The following is a 23,783-nucleotide window of genomic DNA, read 5'->3' on the forward strand; positions in this document are numbered from 1 at the left end:
AAAAGTCCTTAGACCAATAATGAGTCAGCCACAGCGTATGAACAATAAAACTCCTGGTGAGTGTTTCCTCAGTCATGGAATAGGCTTGACCCAAGTACAGCACAGCAGTGTGAAAGTAAAGAAATCTTGATTTTTTTTTTTTTTTGGGGGGGGGAGTGGTGGTGTCTTTATTTATTTATTTTTGTTGGTTTGGGGTTTTTTGGGTAGTGGCAGTGGGATTTTTTTTTCTTTTGAATCTTCGTGCTGTAATCTACGATCCCTTTCTTCCACAGCACTGCTGGCAGAGAGGTGGTGGAAGAGTGGTCACATCCACTGCAGAAGAGGTGATGGACTTAGTTTATATGGTATTTATTGATGGTTTAAGCTACCAGGGCACTGGCAGCACCGAGGCAATGTCAGCTGCCACCTGAAATAGCCTGTCTCTTGGCCAGGGTAGCACCTCTGCAGCAAAGCACAGCCCAGGGCATTTGTCCCTGCACCAGCAGCATTCAGACACTGGGATGGGTCAGCCCTAGGAACAGGTGTGTCTGCTCACCTCCTGCAGTGGTGGGCAATAAAGTGACAAACTCTTGTGATTTCAGTAAGTAGAGCCTGTCTCTGGGTGTACCTTCCCTAAGAGAGAAGGCTTGTCATTATAACATGGCAGTGAATGCCTGGTTGCTCAGTAACTTCTCTGGTTTTACCTTTTGTTCAGAATTTATAGAGACTTGCTAAAGTTTTTAACACAGAAAAGGATTTAATTACAACCTCCTCAAAGAGAGGTATCTTTGACCATGGCCAGTCATAGAGGTCAAAATACCTCATGGGTATATTTACTGTATGACACTGCCTTGTGCTCTGTCACAGACTGCCATGTGAGTTACATCGACTTCAAAGGATAGAAATGCTAGAAGCCTTCAAGGAGGTGAGTTTGGGATGCTCACTCTCAGGGGTCCTAACTGGATCTCCAGTACAGCAGTGCACAGAATGGTATTTGGGTTTTTCCATAGCCTCGCTGATGGTCTTCAGCATCCTCATGGGGGAAGGTCAAGGGGCAAGTACTGATCTCCACACTCATCATGACCAGTGACAGGACTCAAGGGAACAGCATGAAGCTGAGGCATGGGAGGTTTAGGTTGGATATCATGAAAAGTTTCTCATCCAGAGGGTGGTTGAGCACTCGAATCATATCCCCAGGGAAGTGGTAACAGCACCAAGCCTGACAGAGTTCAAGAAGAGTTTGGACAATGCTCTCAGGCACACAGTGTGATTCTTGGGGTGTTCTGTGCAGGGCCAGGAGTTGGACTCGATGATCCGGATGGGTCCCTTGCAACTCAGAGTATTTTACAATTCTGCGTAACAGGACTTGGTCCTTTGTTGGGATTTTGGTTGCTTGGAGAAGGAGGGAGATTCCTGGTCATAGCCAGTAGTAGCAATGGGTCTGCAGTTTGGTCAGCACACTCGTATAGTGGTTTTTGCTGCCTGTTCTGGGTGTCTCTTTGCTCTGCAGGGCTTGTTGATGTTGCAGGTACCCCCAAGTACAATACAATTCATGCCATATATTCCTCCCCTGGTGCCTTGAGTGACAAAATAATTTGGTAAAGTCATAAATCAGTGCTGTGTTTTTTCTAGAACATTTATCTGGTTTATTTTTCGTTACATAAAGACCAGCCATTAGATGGGTCTCATCCCTTCTGCATTAATCCAGCAGCATGAATGCAGAGCGAGAGAGCTGTGGTTTGAGCACGAGGGCCCTGTGCGCTGCTTTCCTTATCTGCTCTCCAGTCTTTGAGCTCTTACATAATATATTTAAGACTGGTTTTTTGACTAATCTCTTTTGGGGTCTCATTTTGCATTCTTAGTCTCCAGCAACAAAGAACTGCTATATTCTTCCCTTGTGAAATCCTTTCCAGAAGGTGCACATTATCTACTACGAGACAGGGCAATGATGAGCATCAATTTCCATGGCAGAATAGGAGCCTGGATTACAAATTACTATTTAATCCTTTTTGCGTCAAAGGATATAATAATCCTTGTAAAATGTGCTCTAAGTCTTGTGCTTGGCTGTGTGAGGTTAAGGGGCAAAAATCAAAATAGGGAATCTCGTAAAATGTAAGACAGGGGGAAATGTATATGTTCCACATGAATTTCAGAATATGTTTAGAACTGCATTTCAACAGCCAGAATAAAGATGATGGGCTGATACCTAGACTACTAGTTTTCATTTCCCTGTATGCTTGCTATTACTCTGCTAGAAAACAGTAGGTCTGTGTCATGAGTGTTGCTTGCTGAATTGCAATAAAGAATTTAGGCACAAAGTAAGCATTGCTCTGATTTGATTTTTTTCCTTCCCCCACAAGTGAGAATGTTTACCAAAACTAACAAATATGGAGGTGTCTTAAGACTGTGAGAAAATTTGTTTTATTTTTTAAATCATGAGGCTGTGTGTGTCAGGCAATGTGATTCTGTAAGGGAGAGAAGGGTAAATAAGGTTGGGAGGGATAAGGATTTAGTGTTTGAAATTGCAGACTGATGGCTGCACAACTTCCTGCCCAAGCAGCTATTTTAAGAGGGGCAAAGTTTAATAACATAAAAAGTTTAGAAAATAAATCCCATGGTGACAGACTACAATCCTTTCTTGCCACACTGAGTATGCTGTAACTTTTAGGTAAAAAGCAAAACAAGGAAGTTGTTTGAAATCCGTAGTTTCATATTACTAGTTTATTCCATATTTTTATTACTGGCCTCTGTACTAAATTAGATGGGGCATACTGGATAGAATCTGTCCTTCTTACTGTGTAGCAATCCACAGAGAAAACCTAGAAGTAAGTGACGATATATCTGCAATATTACTCATGGAAGGAACCAGGGTAAGCCGTTTGCTGTTATTTTCAATGCAGTGTATTTAGAACTTTGCTAATAATCTAATATTCTATATAGTCAAAATCCTAAAAATAGAATAGGACCAGATTAAAATTGTTATCTCATATTAAAGAACACATTTAATTATTTGATCATATAGCCATCATTCCACGATAAGGTATTTTTGTGCCAGCTGCTAATTGCATGCTTCTAAGTGTGACAATGCATAATGCGGTGTCCTTGCTGTCACAAAATGGTCATCTTGCAGGTGAAGACTGTGCACTACAGCAGCCCTTATGAAGCCATAAAATGTTTGTATTGTAAAAGGATTCGTATTTGTGGATTTTTTGTTGTTCTTTTCTATGACAAATTCACAGAAAACGGGAATATTCCCCTGATCTATCTAGCTGTTGTATTTTGGTAAACCCAGAAGTCAAATGTTTTGAAGAGAACTTCCATATTTCCTGTAAAATGAATAATTTCTATTTCTTTATTTGTTGTAGAAAATGACACTTGACTGAAGAGCATATATAAGTCACCCTGGAAGAAGTTGCTTCGCTGTGAGCTTTACAGGAGTATCCCCATCCTATGAGAAGGAAGAGGAGAAGGATCCGTCAGCCTTCTTAGCTGTAAAATGGGGACTGCAGGTGATGACATGGCTGCAGTGGAGCAGAATGCCTCCTTGAACCCTCTGTGCTTTGAGTGTGGCCAGCAGCACTGGACAAGGGAGAACCATCTCTACAACTACCAGAACGAAGTGGATGATGACTTGGTCTGCCACATTTGCCTTCAGCCCTTGTTGCAGCCATTGGACACTCCCTGTGGACACACTTTCTGCTACAAGTGCCTAAGGAACTTTCTGCAGGAGAAGGATTTCTGCCCATTGGATCGAAAAAGACTCCATTTTAAACTCTGCAAAAAATCCAGCATCCTCGTTCATAAACTGTTAGACAAGCTCTTTGTTTTGTGCCCCTTCTCTTCTGTGTGTCAGGAAGTGATGCAGCGATGTGACCTGGCCGCACATCTTAAAAACAGGTGAGCGCTACAGGTGCTTGCATTGCATTTTCCCTTACACCCTTGTTTGTGGCCAGTTTGTGAAGCAGTAGAAATTGGGGGCAGGAGAGGGGGAGAGAGTTGGTGGTGGCTTTTAAATTCACGGCAGAAGACCGTAGGAAATGGTCAGTCTGTAACTGTGCACAGGCAATGCACTGGATTACCCTTTTTTGTTCATCCCACCAGAAAATAGTGAAGAATGCTTGGTGATAGCCATAGGGAGAATGACGTAGATCATTAGAGGTCTGAAGAAAACGATTTATCAAGAAAAATAAAATACAATGGCAGTTGATTACAATAGGGGAAAAAAAGCTGGGGGGGGAAATGAAGAGATGTGCAGACTGTCTGCAAAGAGGAGAGAAATGGTGCAATAGGAGCAAGAATATTAAGTTCAGATTTTAGGAAAAAAAGCTTTAGAATGGTTGGGCACCAGCATAGATTGGTTAGGTGGTAGTTGTCCATTCCCCGTTTTTAGAAGTGTTTATGAACACGTTAAACAAATTTTCATCAGGAATAGTTACATCAGAATTGGTTCTGAGGTAGGCAGATGGACATGGTATCTCTCATTACTGGTGGGCCTTCTCTGCCTGCCTTTAGTCCAGTCCAGTGACACTGGTGACCACCCAGACAGAAGGGTTCATTTAAGAGGTGCACAGACCTCCTCCATGGACGCCTTTCCAAGTCTTGATCTTTGTCCATTTGGACACTCTTGGAGACCATCTTCAGGTGAACAATGATGTTGTGGAGGACATTGGGAGCATGTGCATGGTGTGGGTGTGCGTGCAGGCAAGTACTCTGCAGAGAAGGGGAAAAGGACAGACACCACCTGCCTTGGAAGCTGTTGGTTTGCATTCATATTTCCAGTGTGCCCTCTTCCTTTTTCCACACATCCTGAGCATTCTGGGGATTCAGAGCTTGGGAGGACTCTGGGCATGCAGAACATGCAGCAGCCCTGTGGACTGTGGTGAGCCTGGATCTGCCTGGGTATTTTTCATTGTTGTAGTATGGTGTCCATGTCAGGGAGGTACAGGGACTAATGAGGAGACTTTCTCTCTAGATTTTTATGTTCTTTAAATTCTCTGTGTGGTTTCCATGTTAGCTTAAGCACTTGCTTGTTTCCTTGTGGCAAGTTTCTGATCTATATGATAACTTGGGGGTCGTGAGGAGGCCTAACTGTTTTATGATTTATAATCCTGGTATTAAACTGATTCAATTTTAATAAAAAGCAAAATGCTAGCAAGACTACTGCTAAATATTTGATTCATCTTCTGGTTTCCCACTGTCATATCACTCACCTCTTCAGCCCTTTTTCCTTGGCTGACATCTTCTTGAACGATATTAGGGCTGTTTACAACAGGATCATGTAGTTTATTTGTACATAGAACACTGTATGCCCTCTTTTAAGTATATGTGAAATATCCATTTACTTAATGCACAAGGTTATTATGGAATCCAAGTGAGCTGAGTCACAGGCTTTTCCTGTTTGTCAACTGGAAAAAAGCTTTCAGTTGCAGAAGGCTGCTCATTTTCAATTCCTTCTGTTGTCTTGGTTATCTTGGCTGATACACATTTTGAGTATATGGTGATTTACAGTTCCCATTAAGTTTATTTGCAAACATCTGAACACCTATAAATTGTCATTGCTGACATAAATGATGGCAGTAACTACGTAGTTTGAATTTAATTCTATATGGATTAGTGAATCCGGTAAAATTCTACTGCTGATCATTACATTTAGGAAAGAAATAGAAAATTCAGTATTATTGTAATTGTCAGCATTGATTAATATAAACCAGTCTCAACACGCCTTTACATGAGCTGGTTTCTGTTTCTGAGAAAAGCAGTATGGCTGGTTAATTTTCACTGTCTAAAAACGTTCACACTGGGGTTTTCCAGTGTTTTTTTAATTGCCTCCATTTGAGCATAAAAGCTGGAAGAAAATGTCACTGTATCCACCAGGTGCCTCAGACTGTAAGGTTACTGCAAGATGCTCCCACAAGGAGATGAGAGGCATCAGACACAAACCTGATTACTTCTCAGTCACTAATTGCACTCCATGATACCTCGTTGCACAAAGAAAATATTCTTGATTTCTTAAACTCTTGAGTTTCATTGCATTCACTTGCAAACTTGGTTTTTAAAGTTAAACACAATGCATGTAATATGATTTAAAGGAAAGAACCATATGAGTAATGTACTGTTTTTCAGTCACTTGGTATAGAAAATTTGTTAATGTTTGGTAAAGTAAGTGCCAGTTTCATTCCCGGTAATCATTTAAGGCAAGACTGGATGTGGATCTCAGTGCCATGGTCTAGTTCACATGGTGGTGGTGTTCAGTCATGGGTTGGACTCAATGGTCTCAAAGGTTTTTTCCAACCTAGTTAATGCTGTGATTCTGTGATTTCTAAATATCAAAGGTAAATTTATGAGAAGAAAATCCGACAAAAAGTTACTGAGATTTTCTGTGTATTATTTTAATTCGGTTAATTCTTATGGGTTATTCAGAACTGAAAAAAGTCCATTGTACAAAAACATATTGTGAAATTCATACAACTTTATAATGAGAGGGTCAGGTATTGTGTTTATGGCTTTTGAGTTGGGCTTTAGCTTTCGCCTCCTGTATTTCCCTATGGTAGCTTAAGTTATCATTTTGGATGGAGACATTTTTCTGACTGGGCAACATTGCAGATAATTTTATGTCAAGTTAAGTTTGAACTTTATATAGGATTGCCTTTTTTGGAATTGAAGAAACAATTGGGCTATTCATTGTATGTCACTCAGCATGCTTAATATATGGATTTAGAGTAACAAAAGCCATGGGAAAACAAGTTGTAAAGGTACACAATTTTATCATTTAAAATCATGGCAATCCCAGTTATTTTGGTGTTTATGACAGTGTTGGTGAGTCCTGTTCTTCCCACCCTCTCCTGTGTTAGCTGCAAGCAGTTGTCCCAGCCTGGCACTTCAAACAGCAGAAGTGAAGAGGATCTATAGGATTTAAGCCTCTTTTGAATAAGTGGATAGGCAACAGATTCATAGTTTTTCCATGCCCTATGGGTTCTATCCATTGCTGGAAAGGTAAACAATCTGTGGTTGTTCTCTGCTCTGAAGCTTGTTGACAACGTAGTAAGCTGCTCTTGGGTGGGAGAGAGAAGTATGCACCAAAACCACTCTTTTTTTAATTTTTCCTTAGTCTTCTCTGACTCCTAAACCTAGGTAACTCCTGGTGCCTCATTTCCCCCATTTTCTTCTCTTTTCCCTTCTTTTTTTTTTTCCCTGTCAAAAAAAAAAAACCCAGACACTTTACTTTCCAAGCAGCATCAGGTTTTACTTTGAATTGCAGCTGTAAATCTTGCCAGAATTACTGCTTAAGGTCATTTTGCTGGCAAAGTTTTATGAGCAATAGCAAAGGCACTTGGGTTGCTTCTTTGCAGTCTTTGCTTAAATACAGCTCCTGCTTGGAAAATGATTTAGTACAACTGGTCTGAGGTTATTTAGTGTGTTTGCTTTTATCAAACCGCTAGACTGGGTGCAGAAGCTGATGGCATAGGTTACAATGAATTCTTTCTTTTCAGTAGTCAGTGAGCAAATGTGTTTTTCAAGCTCCTACTGTTATTCCACAGAAATACCCTGTAAACTACATCTTAATTTTGTATGAAAGCTCTTTTTATCAGCAAAGAGGGATTGCTGCTAGTGTTCCAAGAAGTCAGCTTTTAAATGAGAAATCCAGCAGACTTGGCAGTAAAAAAACCCAACAAAAACCCACCAAACAAAAAGAGCCATTTTTCTTCTCTGTCTGATATGAATTAAGAAAAATTGAAGGTAAAAGCTATACTTTGTCACCATCCAGAACTGAGCAGAAGCTGGTGCTAAAGAGGGTAGAGGAAGAAGTGGAATATAAGCTGAAGCTAATTTTACATCCCTAGAATAACTGCCCTTCAGTCTTTCCATTAAATAATATCACTCAGTTGCTTTAGCTGGGTATTTTTACTATCATAGAATAGTTTGAGTTGGAATCTTTCTCTTGAGCATCTTGTTTCATGAAAGAAATTAAGGAATTTCTAAGTATTCTTAAAACAGTCCTGCCTTTGTTCTTGCTCCTAGACAAGGTATTCTGGCCTTGTAGGTAGATTCAAGATGCCATTTCTATAAGTTTGAATTCAACCCTTATTTATGCAATTTGTTTTATGAGAATGTTTCCATGAGTAAAGGAATCCAACCTTCAAAGCTTGTTTTCATCATGAGATGCCCATCTGTGTACATAACTTGTTACAAGATTTAGTCCAAAATGCTTTTTATCCCAGATATTTGGTATTAGTGAAAGTGTGCACCTCTGGAGATTTATTTGCACTTTGTAACTGTTAGAACTGCTGTATGGTTTTGCTGTTTGTGAATAATACATTCTTACTGCCAGTAAAAATCTTTTTATGTTGCAAGTGAAAAGGAAAAATCTCCGTTTAGATCTGCTTGAATACCAGTACAGGGCTTTGCTGCTTGGTAGGCAGCTGTGTTTAAAGACCTAGGAATTGGCATCCCATGAATTAATGTCTCCACTAGACAACTACTTTTTTGGCAATGCAGGTGCACTATACTAGACTGAAATTCAGAGTCTATTACAATTACTGGTTAATTTGGGGTAGAATCTGTGGGGTTTTCCCCTTTTTTGCCTCATACAGTGCTGCGCAAAAGGGATTCCGCTGAACTGAGTAGGTGTGCTCAGGAGGCTGTTTACATTTCTTGACACTAGCTTTTGAAATGATAATTAAACGTCATTGGCAAAAATAAACCTCAAATCTATTTATATTTTGTGTGATGACTTTCATCAGCTGGCAGGTAATGATGGGAGAATGTGCTCTGTGAAGGAGGGTGGAGGAGGACCTGGCTGTGGTTTAGGAGGCTTTGACAGAAATAGGACACTTCCAGGGATGAGTTTCATGCTGTCCTGGTTTGACACAGCTTAAAAAACCCCAAAACTCCAAGGTGTGCTTTGCCACCTCGAGCAGGTCTTTTGAGCTCCTCAGGCCTTGTGAGATGGCTGAGTCAGAGTCAACAACAGCACAGTGGTTTGGTAGGAGGTACCTGAGGAAGTATCTTGCTCTCGGAAGTAGTCCAGTAAGGCTGGACTCTGATGTCAGGCTCAGTGGGATTGAAGCGTGGTTCTCTGACAGTGTTGGTTTCTGTTTATTTACCTCCTTGCTGAAGAAGCACCGCTTTTATAGCACAGCAGTTCAGGGGCAGCAAGGACACACAGCTTGGGGTGGTTTTGTCCTAAATTCTTGTGAATCAGTGTGTGAGAGCATGTCTGTCAGAGCTCCCAGCAGACAAAAGGTTTTCTCTGCAAGAGCATTTACCCCTTGCTGTGTTGCTGCCGAAGTGAGTGATGTTGGAGACTGTTTCTTTATTTTATTTTCTTTCCCTGTTGACACTGTTAAGGTTTGAGGGAGCATGTGGCTAACCCGTCAAGTTAAAGTATGTTAGAAATACTGAGGGAAGTGATAGCATCCTTATTTTTCTTGGTCTTTTGGGACTTTTGTGTTGAGGTTTGCATTGTGAAATAGTTGGTGATAGAAATATCCTGGTGATTTTCACCTGTAATTGTGTGTCTCTATCACCAGACAGATATATTGGCCAATCAGTCCCACTATGCCAGTGGTTTTCTGTAGTAAATACTGTCTGGGCAGAGCCAAAAGATAGGGTTGTGTTCCATCCTTAAAATAATAGAAACATTTTCACAAAGCAAAACCTGTCAAATAATTTTCATCTTTCATGCTTACACTTTCTTAGCTTTGAAGAACAAAATGACCAGCAGTTACTTTGGGAAAAGCCCCAAGGAATTATTTCTGAAATGCATCATGTCATAATGTGAACTGTCTCTAATGTATGCTTTTTTGCATATTTCAGAGCATATTTGGTTACCTTTTTTTTCTTCTTAACATGGAGAAGGCAAAGCTCCAGGGAGGCCTTATAGCACCTTTCAATATCTAAAAGGGATGTAAGAGGGCTGGAGAGGGATTTTTTGTAAGGGCATGTAGTGATAGGTCAAGGGGAATGGCTTTAAACTGAAAAAGGGTAGATATAGGTTAAATAATAGGATGAAATTCTGTTCTGTGAGGGTGGTGAGACACTGGAAGAAGGTTCCCAGAAAAACTGCAGCTGCCCCATTGCTGACAGTGTTCAAGGACAGGCAGGATGGGGCCCAACCACAACCATTTCTATCATTCTATGTATATAAAAAAAAAAAAATAGATATAATGTATTTACAGCATGGCTAGGGGTCACAAAAGCTTTATCAACATTCTTTGGATCTGAAAACTTTGTTAGCAGGTTATCTTCAAAATCCCTGCTGAAACAGTCTAACCATATAATTACCAAATCCCTTTTACAGAATGTCAGAACAGAGTCGTGATTCTCAAAACATTCTGGTTTAACAAGTTAGGATGTCATTAGGCTTCTGCTGTCTTTTACTCTGTTGACACATTTCTTCTCTTGCAAAAATAAATAATTTCTTCTTTTGTTATAACAGTCTGCCAAATTCTCAAATACTGAGTCCTTTCAAGAATGTGATTCATTTTTTTCTGGCACTGCTACAGTATGAGTGTTTTTAGGTGGTCAGCACCTTCAGAAGCAGGAACTTTGAGGACATCGAGTACTGTAAGACGTGATTTATCAGGCACTGGCAGAACTGTCACAGAGGCATATGTAAGATTGATGTCCACATCTAATTATGTACATGTAAGTGCAAAATGATTCGATAAATGAAGACTTTCCATGAATTTGCAACATTGTGGCCCTTTTATGCAATAAACTATTGTAGGCTTTTAAACATAGCCACCCCCCCCCCCAAAAAAAAATACTGCATTAAGAGTAATGGAAACTCAAAAAACTGAGTTTGTAGTGAGAAGCATCAAATGCTGAGGGAGCATTGCTGCATGAGGGAAAAAAAAATTGCACCTCCTATGTGAAGTCAGAAATTAAAAACAGGAGACAGGAGGGAGATGTAAATGCCTTCTACTGGCCCGAGAGAAGATGATGAACAGAGCTGTTACTTTTGCTAAACCTTTCATACAGATTCCTAGACAAGCATAATTTTCTTTCAGTATTTCAACGCTTAGATTGCAACATAGGTAAAATTTTCATCTCTTTACTCCCTTGAATGAGCCCAGGAAAATATGATGCTTACTTCTGGCTTACTAAGGTGAAAGGAGATGGCTTCAGTGGGTCTCCCGTTGTGTCTTGAAACAGGGCTTCTCTTCTGTGGATTTTTTTTTACCATCCTGTTTAATCTTTCCAGCAAGGTTATCTTCCAGAAATTGAAATGTACAGAATCCACCTTCTAGTGGACCGTGTCCCTGTCCATGGCAGAGGGCTTGGAACTAGATGATCTTTAAGGCCCTTTCCAACCCAAACCATTCTATGATAACACAGTAAGTCCACATTCAGAAGGTGTTACAGCACATTGAGTTCATGGCCAAAAGACTATCTAGTAGAAGTTTTGTGAGCAAAGCAGTATTGGGGTTTTGTCCACTAAAACATATTTTGGCCTTAAAATTCATTGTGTTTAATATTTTTTTAAGGCTGTGTTTAAAGCTGTGGCTTTGAAGAAGACTAATTTAATTTGATGAAGTACTTGGGCATTTTGTGCTACAAACAGGGCTGCAGGCTTGAACCGTGATTTAAATGTTGTCTTCACAGGTGTCCTGGGGCTTCCCATCGGAGGGTTGCTCTGGAGAGAAGGAAAACGAGCAAGCTGCAAGCAGAAGCAGAGGGCGAGAGTGGTCTTGGCGGGCTGGAGCAGCCCAGCAGTTTATCCCCGGATGCTGATCAGGGAGTAGTGCCAGCTGAGCAGAGCTTTACCTCACCCGCCCTTCCCGTGTGGACAGATGAGCCCGGCATCGACAATCCGCCTTTTGAAGAGAACACAGTAGCAGACAGTATGTCATCACTTATCTTCTCAAGTCTCTTTTATCAGATGTGGAAACATTTGTGGTGTCAGAGCTTGTCTCTTACCAACTGTGAATGTGCATCTTTGGCTCTTTTCTTTTGCAATTTCTGGAGAAATATTAGTGGGTTTCAATTATGTGCAAGTTTACAACTGAGATAAAGTCGCAGGAAGGAAAGAAATATCTGAGTGTGTGCCAGCTACTGTGGTGCTATATCATTTATTGTGTCATGATGCAGTAGTTCTTGTTAATCTGCTAGTGGAACTGGCCTCACAAGTGAGATAGAAGGAGTGTAACCTTTGTAAAATTACAAAAGTTGTTTTCTAAGATGAGATTTGTTTTTCCCTCTTCACCCTCTCCCCCCAACTGGATCAACAGCCTTCCCACAGATGGAGCGCTGTCCTGCTCGGGAAAATAGGCAGCTGAGTTACTCCTGCATCCAGCTGCACTGAATGAGCAGTAACACCTTTAGCATCTGGGATTTTTGAGAGGAAGTGCTGAGCCTTACCACAGAGGAAAGTCCTGTCCCCTTTCCTCTATATTTGCCATCCTTTAGCATTCTCCTTTTCCCTTCTTAGTCGTATCCATGTTTGCTTCAGAAATGGGCTCCTTCAGTTAACCCAGTAACTCAACAGCAGCTCCCAATGCAATTGCAAGACAAAGAGGTTATCGTGGAGTAACCCCTAAAATACATTTTTATCCTCATCACCAAATGCAAATCCCCAGGTGACCCAATGAAGTATATGAAATTTATTATAAAGGATGGGATCCAAAGGGTTCAGAATATCCTATTCCAATCCAAATGACCCCATTTCAGGAAGCATGGATGCTGCTAAGTCTTTAGAGAGCTGTTTCTAACAAGCTAGGGGTTTCAACAAGTAGTGGAACGGACTCATTTGCACTGGTTTAGCTTTTTGTTAAACTGCTGCTTTGTGACCTGTCTACATTATCTTTTGGTGATTTATTTTATTGAAAGCGAATGGGGTAGAAAAGATACTAATTGTCTTTCTTTCTAAAAATAATTGGCAGCAAATCAACAGCCACCTACCTTGCCTGAAGGAGAGATCACTACTATTGAAATTCATCGGTCCAATCCTTATATTGAATTAGGAATTAGCATAGTGGGTGGCAATGAAACACCTTTGATCAACATTGTCATTCAAGAGGTTTATCGAGATGGGATCATTGCCAGAGATGGAAGACTTCTTGCTGGAGACCAAATACTTCAAGTATGGAACCTAATTACGTATTCTGTCTGCTTGCTTTCTATTCACTCCTTGCAGAATTGTTGTTAAAATGAGATGGAAGATTTTCCTTGTCAGACTATGTTGTGTCAATGTTAGCTTTGCAATTATCAGTTGGAAAGCAAATTAATATTCAGAGCAGAGCCTGTTGTTCTAGCACTTTTGGCTATCATGCTTTACGTTGTTTGTCGGACCAGTCCCTGGCATTATCTTTCCTCCCTAGCATCTGTTGTCAACGTTTAAAATACAAGTTTATTTTTCTGTTTTTAAATGTTGTGGGACTTGGTCCTTATTTCAACTTTATGCATGCATTCCGAAGGAGCCCAAGGTTATTTCTGGCTAGCAAGTTGGCGTAACTTGTCCTATGTAAAAAGCAATTTGTGGATTGTAAGGCTGGCTTCATCTAAAATGTTATTTTAGTCTGGCTTCACTCTTGCCTTCCAAAAGCCGAGGCAGTTGACCGGCATCTTTCAGTATGTATAAAAGACTCAGTGATAGCCTTCAATGGAATGATTTAAAGCCAGGTGCTGTAAGTGTTTAAAGAAAAAAAATAAATAAAATGTAAGTTTGTTTTGATTGATTGTGTATTTTTGTTTTGGTTCTAAGTAATTAGCCACAGGCAGTAGAAAAAGATAAAATTCTATTAATTCTGAAGTTTAAATTTTTATATTTGGGGAAGGGGTTGTTTATAGGACACTTCAGAATGACAGTAACTGCGTGCTGCATAAACAGAACAGTCATCCAGCTTCTATTTTTAATCATTCCACCTGAAACAAATATGTTATTGTCAATTCAAAATTACTTCAGTAAGAATGTTTGCTTTTGATCTGGCAGCCTAAGATCAGTCCAAATGTAGTTGTAAGCCTTCTTCATTTCACTGTTTTGAAATCAAGCCGATAGAAGTAGCTTAAATACAGTAGTTACCCTTGGAAGGAAATCAGTTTGCACTTCAGAAAATAAAGTCCCTTTTGAGAAATGTGCCTTTTTCCTCTCTTGGAGTGTAAGCATAGTGGCTGGCCAAGAAAACAACCCAAGAGGTTTCCAAGATGTTGCCTTTTCAACAAGTAATTGCAGACACTGATTGAATGCTGCCTCATTTATTTTTATACTAAGGGCTCTACTTGTTTGACAGAATAGGGAGCTTGAGTTCCAGTGAAGCTTTGGAAATTCCTGCTGTTTGGGCAGGTGTCAGTTACAGTTTCCAAAGCCGTAAATGGCAGTGAATTGACTGTAAATAGGAATTTACAAACTGCAGTGAGTCTTCCCTATCAACATCCTGGCAGTGAGGCTGTCAGATGCTAAGTGGGTATCCACAAGAGTCATCCTCTCATGCCAAGGGAGAGGTACAGAGGGCAAAACCTAAATTTTTAGGGGAGATAGAATAGCTTTATTTCTTTGAATTTACCTGTGCAGGTGCTAAGCTGTTGTATTAAAATGATCAGGTTCAATCTCTGCCATCTGTAATTAGGTGCACTTAGGTGCAGCTCAGCATGCACACTTTGGTTGGATATTTCTGAAAATGTCTTCCAGGGCTTTTATGAGCTGTAAAGGTCTAAAAGAAAGAGCCAGAAAGGACTGTGAGATGAAACTCAGCATTTTCTTGCCCAGTCAGACAAGAAGTATTACCCTTTTAAGAGCTGTGGGAACAGCATTTAGTAACAGCTACATAAAAGCTTGTGTTGTCTGCAAGGTACAGATAGGTGCCTAACATTTTCAAAGTGCTCTACAAATTGTCGTTTTTTTGTGCTGGACTGTGACTGTAATTCATGTGAAGCATGTCCTAATGAGAATCTCTTTCCCCAAGAAGTGATAAGGCTGTTGTATTCTGAAATTTTAAACTGCCTTTTAGAAAGAAGAATTACATTTTATTGCATATATTCTTCTTTGCCCTTTGAGTGCTCCTGTATTTTATGTATTTACTTTAGCTAGCTACAGTTAAAAATAAAAATGGATTTAATTTAAGGGTTTTGCTGGATGAGCCCTAGTGGTTTTTGCAGGAGGCAGCTCTAAATGTTATTTCTCCTAGCTGTGCCTCTTTTCCCTCTGCCCAAGGTTTACAACCTGTCTCAGGGCAGTAGCAGAGCAGGACACCACTGTGGTTCTGTCTGAGCTCATGGTGCTGCCAGCAGCTATGGCTTTGTGCTGGGTTTTGGGCTGGAGGTGGCTCAGGGAGGGTGCAGTACCCCTTTACCATTTGGAAACCACCTCAGCCAAATGGTTTGGCACAGACTTCTGGGAGCCCCTGAGCTCAGATGTGTGATGTAAATGTGGCAGCTGTTGTACATTGCTTAGTATATTTAAAAAATTTTAATATTGCTATTAGATGGTGAGAAGCTGCATGCTTGTTTTTACTCACTCAGGTTGCAATGGGGAGTATTGAAAGGCTTAGGTAAGGTACATCAATCAGTATAGACCATTTGGTGTTAGTTTCTATCTGCTGAAATTCGGGGGCAGGGGTTCCTCCACCAAGGCTCAATAATATGTGCTAAGGATGAAATTGTAGTGTTAACTTTAAACCTTCTTTTAAAAAACAAGGCAAACACAGCTTTTGTGCTGAATTTTTTTCATGTTCCTCTTTTCTGCCAAATCTCATTGCTCTGTCAGTTCTTATTTTTACAGTGCATGAAATGACTGAAGGTTACTGATCGTTGTATCAGTGGGCCATACAACAAACACAATTCTTAGTTGTAGGTAGAGAAAGTTAAATCTGTTTTTCATTTACAACTGGATTTTGTGTGATACAGGTTATAAGTCTGAAACTCTGACCTAGTTGAAGTCTGTGGAAAATCTAAGTTCATGTTAAGACTTGAGAATTAGTACAACTACCTTTTTTCTACTGTCTTAATGAAGCAATTTCATTATTCTGGATTTCAGTTTTTTTAAATGTTTTTTTCACAAAATGCAAGTACGGCGTATTGTAACACACAAGCTTTCTTCAGAGATTTGGATGCATTCTTTTTATAGTTATTATTTTGCAGTTTTAAGTGATGCTGGGCTTGGCACTGAAAACACATGCCATGTTCTTCTCCTGGGGAGCAAACAGTGTAAAGATCTAAGGAAGACAAGTATAGGAGACCAAGAGGACAGATGGCAGAGGGTGTTAACTTTGGAGGACGTGTTGTCACCTTTGTGGGAAAAGGCCTAAAACAATGCTAGAGGAAGCGTATGTTGGATATTAGGAAAAATTTCTTCACAAAAGGGTTGTTAAGCACTGGAACTGGCTGCCCAGGGAAGTGGTGGAGTCACCATCCCTGGAGCTGTTTAGACATGTAGGTGTGGAACTTGGAGACATGGTTTAGTGGTGGAGTTGGCAGTGCTGGGTTAACACGTGGACTTGACGATGTTGAGGATCTTTTCCAACCTAAAAATAAAAATGTGTAGATTGAGCATCCAATGTGAGTTTGCAGGAGAGAATGGAAGGACAAGGGAGGAAGCCTAGTAGGGTCCGACATGTAGGTTGCTCCAAGGCTGGTTTTGCGGTGAGTGCATTTACTTTGGAAAGGGCTTATTTCCATAACCAGGAACAACTAAACATACGAAACATCACTGTGACCTTTGTTTGCTGCTGTTGTTTGCAGGTCAATAGCTTTGACATAAGCAACGTGTCCCACAACCACGCTCGAGCCGTGCTGTCGCAGCCGTGCTCGGTGCTGCAGCTGACGGTGCTGCGGGAGCGGCGGTTCGGCAGCCGCACGCACACCCACGCGGACGCGCCGGCCTCCGGGCGGGAGGACAGCTTCCAGGTGACCCTGCACAAGCGCGACTCGAGCGAGCAGCTCGGCATCAAGCTCGTGCGCAGAACAGACGAGCCAGGAGTTTTTATCCTCGACCTTTTGGAAGGGGGCTTGGCTGCTCAGGACGGCAGGCTCTGCAGTAATGACCGCGTGCTGGCCATTAATGGACACGACTTGAAGCACGGCACACCGGAGCTTGCTGCTCAGGTTATACAGGTAATTTGCTTTCCCTGCCTGAGCCCTTAGCTCAGCTTTATTTCTTGGGCAAAGCCTGGGCTGGAGTCTGTTCCCAGGCAGAACAGCTTTGTGTGAGGCCTAAAAACCTGTGTCAATGTAATTTACAGTGATTTATGTTCTGAAAATAATAGTGAAGAACAGGATCTGCTTTGGCACCTACCAGATGAACTTCACCCCCTCAGAAGTGAAAAATGCATTAGTCTTCCCTGAAATGCAGCCTGAAGATTAGAAGACAGCTCATACGAGCAAGGAGTGTAGCCTATTGTAGCCTATTGCTTAGCAGGGAAGAAAAAAAAAACGAGGATTATTATTATTCTGTTTATGTATGTATTGTATTTTAGTCTCTCAGTAAGCTCTATAGAAGTGGGCTTTGGTTTTTATTGATTTGCCTGTGCATGGGATTGAGTTAAAACAAGAAAGTAATTTGTCAGACCGTAGAGTCAATAGGTAGCAGCTGATAAGTCAAATATAGGTTTTCCATGAGTTCTGCATGTTACAGCTCATTTTCTGAGTGTTCAAAAAAGGGCTGTTTCCAATGTCTGGCTATGTTCCGGACATGAGTATTACCCAAAGCTTGATGCAGTGTGACATATGACCCTTCTGTGTCCCCACAGGAAAACCTTTACTCCATGCCTTTCTTCCAGTCTGTAAGGAAACAGATGCAGCACTGCTACTTCCTGCTGATGGGATATTGTGAAAATGGCTCTGTTTTTAGGAAAGTTGGAATATACCAGTAGTATGTTCCTGCAGTCTGGTCATCCTTGCTTAAAGCACCACATAGAGAACTCTGATACAAATGAGTAGTAAATACTTGTTCCAGGAGTCATTTCAAGAGTTTTCCTTGCAGTGAAATTAAAATAACAACAATCTTGGGAATTGTAATTTTAGTTTCCCAATTTTTGTAAACAGTGATCAGAATTTAGTATTGCATAACTTTTACCTTTTAAGGTGTGGCTTTGCAGCAATAAAAAGAATTGGTGTTTTATTTAACATCTGGTAACTCCAGACTGGAGTCTCCCAGTATTCCCCAAAATCCGGAGTATGATGGTATGCTCATGTGTATCATCGTTCTTGCAAGTGTCTTTGGGAAGTACCAAATGCGGTCAGAGCTTTTGATCAAAATCTGCAGATCCTGGGGCTATCACATAGGCATTTCTTCCATTTATTGCTGTGTGTTGCTGAAGTTCAGAGGCTGCAAATCAAATGGGGTGAATTTTAATGTTTGAAGCTTTGTAACACAAAGTGAGAAATGGTCCTTTTGACAAAGGATTTTCAGCTGATGTAAAGGTGACATCAGAGGAGAAGGAAGAGTGTTAATTTCCCTTCCATTCTGGGGGGAATTGCAAAAAGAAGCAAGTAAGAGACTGAGCAGTCTATAAAGGAACTGGAAAACAAAGTCTTCTGTTGTCTGGTTTTGCATTCTGTCATATGTTTTCCTCCCTTTCTAACAATCAGTATCTATCAAACTTGATGATGTTTGATGACCTAATGTACTCAACAGGCTAGCGGGGAGAGAGTGAACTTGATCATCTCTAGACCCCTGAAGTCACAGACAGTCAGTATTATCCGAGACACCGGGACACACAGCAGCAGCTCACACCAACACCAGTCCCAGCAGCTGTTTCACAGCAGACCTAACTCACATAAGGTTGGTGCTTCTCCTTCTGAAAGGAATAAATACTCATTTACTCATGTGATGGTGTGTGTAGCAAGGCAAAGCTAGAAGAAAGGATTATGTCTTCTTTCTAATCTAATTAATAAAACAACGGTGATGACTTCCAAGTGCTCAAGTCCTGCATCATGTCTGGAGTAGGAACGAAAGATACAAAACAGGTTCTCAGTATGTTTTTTGATTTGCTGACTACAGTGAAAGAAGCAAGTTCTGTGGGCTCATACAGCTGTAGTTAGACCTTGTCTAAGACAGTGGCTGGTGTTACTCCTTCATGGAAGGGCTGTCATTCAAGAATGTTACGGTTTTTGTTGCTGCTGCGCTGGCTGCAACCAGGAAGGAGCCCACCATCCAGCATATGAAGAGCATGTTGGAGGGATGTGTCATCTCCTTCATGAGTCTACCATCCTGGCTACAAGACTGATGAGTACTGCAGGGTCTCAAGCAGGGAGAGAAAGGCAAAATGAAGAGAATTCCATGAAGCTAGTGTCAAATTATTTAGAAGAGCTGCAGAAATAGAGCCTGTGTCTGAGATGTTCTTGTAATTAGAAGAAATACAACTTCTCACTCTTAAGAAGTTGACTTTGTGAAATAATTATGTTGGCCATGTCAACAAATCCACCTTTGCTTCTGTCCACTCTGTTTGCTTTACTATTTACTGTCGTACTTCTGTTAGGATAATTTACGTGTGTTAATAGTATTTTCTTTTAAAAGCGGGGATTGTTTCAGAAAAGAACAAATGAGGCTCTAGGAAGGTTTTTTTCCTCCTGAGGGACAAAGGTGAGGTTCCTTAAAACCATGGCTGTGGGTACTTGCCACAGTGCTGGGCCATACCTACACAACGATTAGTTCATTGGTGTCAGAGTGTGAACCAACTTTGCATGTGCCAGCATGGGTTGTGTTCTTACCACAGTTCCAAAGTTGGATGAGTGGATTTCCCTCGTGGATCAATGCTATCTGTGGGCTCTTTAAAAATGGGAAGTCCCATGTAACAGCAAGAGGATGTTTCTCATGTTTTGTATCATTTATCTTTCTCTCATTGACTTGTAGTTGGCTTAGAAGCCTTGTGGCTTAAAATACGTTTATATGATTGTGTGGCAGCAGCCAATTCTAAAGCCTGAAGCCTTAGGAATTAACTGGTTTTATAAGCTATGGTGTGTTTACATGTAGCTACTTCCATGATAAATGTGTATGTGAGGAGCAGAGCCAGTCTGAAGGAACACGTGGCACTGGAGGTCAAAGAAGACAATGTTGTCATTTTCCAAGAGAAGGCAGGGGAATATATACATAGATACACTTTGAAGAATATCCCAGCTTACTTCTTTCATTATTTTGGATTCCTTGCAAGTATTCTGTTAATTTAAGATGCTACTACAGGTGTATGTGCAGTGGTTTGAATCTTTCGCTTAATAGCCTGAGGGAAAGGCTTCAGCAAATAAAATTTACTTTGATTTAGGTTTAGATCTTTTTTATTTGGCAGAACTAAATACAGACTGAACTTCATTCAGTTGTCGGAAAATTTAATACAGGATCTCTTCTTGTTTCAAGCTTGAGTCTTCATTATAATCATTAGGAAGGCTGCCCAAGGTACCCATTACAAGCCATTAGCATCAATTGGCCTTAGTTTGTGCTCTGGGAGGTTCTACATACCAGCTGCAAAAGAGAACATGATGCATAAGGGCTTTAAAGGGTCTCCTATTGTCATCATGTTTTCATTTTCATTTCTTAGCAGCTTCTTTGTAGTTCTGGGGCATATTCTGCTGACAAATGAAGTAATGCTGGTGTTCACCAAGACATCAGAAAGATTCGTTTCTGGTTTGTCTGCAGAGTTTTGACCATATGGTTTTGTAGTGCAGTCCTAAAATTTAGCCTGTTCCAGTGTAGGATGTTCAGAAAAACTAGAGTGGGATTTTCAAGATGGGCCTTTATAAGCTTTCTATCTGTGTTTAGGTATCTACATCCATGGGTTTTTTGTTGGTGATTTTGGGGTTTTTTTTGAGGTGGCAAGGATCTGACCTGGAAGAAATCCAGCCAAAGCTGGTTTCTACTACTTAGTCCTTTTAAACTGTTCCATTAAAGTGCCAAAGCGTGGGTTTGGCGTGCATTTAGTTGTTGTGTTCTGGTTTTTTGTTTTGGTTTGCTTGGGTTTTTTCCTTAGTTTTAACAATGTTTTTTATCCCTATTAAACAGGATCTCTCCCAGTGTGTTACATGCCAAGAAAAGCACATTACTGTGAAAAAAGAACCACATGAATCTCTGGGAATGACAGTGGCAGGAGGCAGAGGCAGCAAAAGTGGCGAACTGCCCATCTTTGTGACAAGTGTGCAGCCTCATGGGTGTTTGGCAAGAGACGGCAGGATTAAACGAGGTGGGGTTTGGCTTCCCTGGTGGCATGGCTACCTCTGATTGCTTTTTGATCACTGCATTCTCTGGAGTCAGGTGGTGTCAAAAACTCTTCTCACAGATGCAGGGAAATGCTTATGGATGTTTTTCTCCACGATTCAATAATGGAAATACAGTATTTAGTGTTGCACTTTCACCTTTTATAGGAAGGGGATGTTTACAGCATGATAGCAGGGGAAGTGGATAAGATCAGGAAATGTATGTTTAAATTCTTTAAAGCTGATGGTAGTCCCCTGAGCTGGGGGTCTGGTGTGATGCACACACATCCTGGTTTTATGTTTAATTTAGTGGATTGTACCACATCTCTGTCCAAGGAATCTCTGCTCCCCAGTGTAATATCTGAACAGCAGAGAAACTCTGATGATAGGCCACAGCTCACCCACACACAGTTTACCCTAAGAGCTACATCAGTGTTGATCCCGTTCCCAAAAGCTTTCTTATCCTCTGGGATAGCGTGAGCTTGCTGGTCTTCAGGGGTGCTGCAACACCTGCCCTTGTTCCTTGGCTTTGTAAAAGGGAACGGGGAGGTGGAGGTTAGGCTCAGCATAGGGGAAGGCAGTCCTGCATAACTGATAGCAAAGGATTTGATCATTAAAATGTATTATGTCATATGTGAATCAAAGACTGCCTATGGGATCTCTGAGATTCTCTGAGACAGTTCACAGAATTAGAGAATGTTTCGGGAAAGAAATTTAGGAAAAAAACTTCACAGATTGTACATTTAGAAGAACAGTGTGGGAGCATCCTTCTTCGCTTCTGAGAAAGGGAGATTTACACCCACACACCAGCAGGTATGCTTTCTTTTTCTGTACTACTATGAAAAACACACTTGGTAGAAGAATCACTATTGTTCTTTCATTGTGTAACATTAAAGTAGCCACAGAAGCTACTGGGAGGAAAAAACCTTTTAAAAACTGAATCTCATTTCAAATGTGATCTGGGTGTTTGCACTTTTGCTTTGGTTTTTCTGGCTTTCATTGGTGAGACATTGTGTGGAAAAGGAGTCTGCCACTGGATAGTTAATAACATTCTTGATTTTATCCTGAAGCTTTTAAAAAACATAAAGCTAAAATTGTGGAAATTTTTTTCCTGGCTTTGACTCTTTCTAAATTATCTTTGTAGAGAGGTTCCATTTCTTTCTTTGAATTAACTGGGTTTTATACCAAACTTTCCAGTAGATTTTGAATTCCATTTTCTTCTCCCAAGTAACAAGTTGTTAAAACCAGATGAATTAAAGCACTTTGTGGAACCTTACCTGTACAATAATTGGTTACTTTGAGGTGCCTGCATTGTTCCTGCCATCATTCTTCCTTCACTTTTAAAGTTAGAATGAAGCCAAGATCCATGTCTGGAGACAGCTGTGTCATGGCATCTGCAGTATTAGTTGCAGCCAAACTGGTGAGGTCCTTAGCTAATTTCTATTCCAGATTTTCAGGGCATTATACATAGGAGTCACAGTATGTGGTGTGTTATGTGGAAATAAACTACACTGATCCAACTTGATAAAAGCTCAGTACGTTAAAGTTTCAAACTGACAATATAAGGCTTCAGAGCTATTCACATTCCCAGTCTGTTAGTTAAGACTGTCTTAGGTCCCAGGACTCCAGTATGGAATGAAACCCTGGTGTGGGAGGTGCTGTGGGTGGGCAGGACTGTCAGACTGATGTGCTCTGTCTCGCATCTTTGCACAGGTGATGTGCTGCTGAACATCAATGGCATTGATCTGACCAACCTGAGTCACAGTGAGGCGGTGGCCATGCTGAAGGCTAGTGCTGCCTCTTCAGTAGTTGCCCTGAAAGCCCTGGAAGTCCAGATTGTAGAAGAACAGCCCCAGGCTACTGAAGAACAGTTGAGTACCATCAGTGAAAATGAATACGATGCCAGCTGGTCACCATCGTGGGTCATGTGGCTGGGACTTCCGAGGTACAGAATTAATCAATAAAGTACTTACTTTGCTGTTGTAAGCTAAGTCCTGTGAGAGACATAAAGAAGCAGAGACCTTCTTAGTTGCAGCACATCTGCCCTTATTTCTGCTTGACCATCTCAGCTATATCCAGTCAGCAGTGTGCTTGGAAGCAGTCTGTGAACAGGAGCGGTGTTTCCTTAGGAAACTCAAAGATTAATAGACTGGATTTATCCCTTCACAAACCATAGTAACTACCCATGTGGAATGTTCTGTTCAGGCACAATTAATCTTTTTTTTGTTTTATTGTACTGTAACTTTCTGTAGAATATCTAAAACCAGAGCAATTACTAGTAAAACCACAAAGTGTATATCCATCTTTCTCTTTGCTAATCTGCTACCTAAGTTTATGAGGCCAAATAGTTCACTTCAGAGTATTGCATTAGATTTTGGCCATTCTGACAGATTCTTGACATGTCCTGTGCCAAGACTGTTGCCGTGTAACTATAGGCTCACACTGTTTTTTCTCAAGAACCCACTACCATCTCTGCCAAACACAGAAACTCTTAGACATTTGCAGAAAGCTCCCTCCCCTTAACTGCTCTGCAATCTGCTGGACATCACTTCATTTGTACTCCTCACTCTCTTGAGGCTGCAGCTATAATCTCATTCTGGCATCACTTGCTATCAAGAAGAGTTCCTACTACAGCTAGTAGAGTTGTTAACTTCAGTCAGGGCATACAGGTTAATTCCTTTCCC

The 23,783-nt window shown here is 40.9% G+C and overlaps 1 protein-coding gene across 7 annotated transcripts in view; it reads left to right on the forward strand.

Moving 5' to 3' along the window:
* LNX2 (ligand of numb-protein X 2) overlaps positions 1–23,783 on the forward strand; it is a 59,745-nt gene that overhangs the window by 29,572 nt on the left and 6,390 nt on the right. For 3 of the 7 annotated variants that reach the window (XM_069012823.1, XM_069012842.1, XM_069012825.1), the window contains 8 exons: positions 273–323; positions 3,345–3,876; positions 11,587–11,825; positions 12,864–13,063; positions 16,657–17,028; positions 18,551–18,697; positions 20,909–21,086; positions 22,813–23,044. In XM_069012823.1, coding sequence (XP_068868924.1) covers positions 3,476–3,876; positions 11,587–11,825; positions 12,864–13,063; positions 16,657–17,028; positions 18,551–18,697; positions 20,909–21,086; positions 22,813–23,044 — 1,769 coding nt within the window. In that variant the 5' untranslated portion in view covers positions 273–323; positions 3,345–3,475. Of the gene's footprint in view, positions 1–272; positions 324–846; positions 905–3,344; positions 3,877–11,586; positions 11,826–12,863; positions 13,064–16,656; positions 17,029–18,550; positions 18,698–20,908; positions 21,087–22,812; positions 23,045–23,783 lie in introns of all 7 variants that reach the window. The other 4 variants (XM_069012813.1, XM_069012856.1, XM_069012852.1 and 1 more) reach the window with 2 other exon arrangements.

The sequence above is a fragment of the Aphelocoma coerulescens genome, chromosome 1 (genome assembly GCF_041296385.1).
Source record: "Aphelocoma coerulescens isolate FSJ_1873_10779 chromosome 1, UR_Acoe_1.0, whole genome shotgun sequence".
In the NCBI taxonomy this organism is placed as follows: domain Eukaryota; kingdom Metazoa; phylum Chordata; class Aves; order Passeriformes; family Corvidae; genus Aphelocoma; species Aphelocoma coerulescens.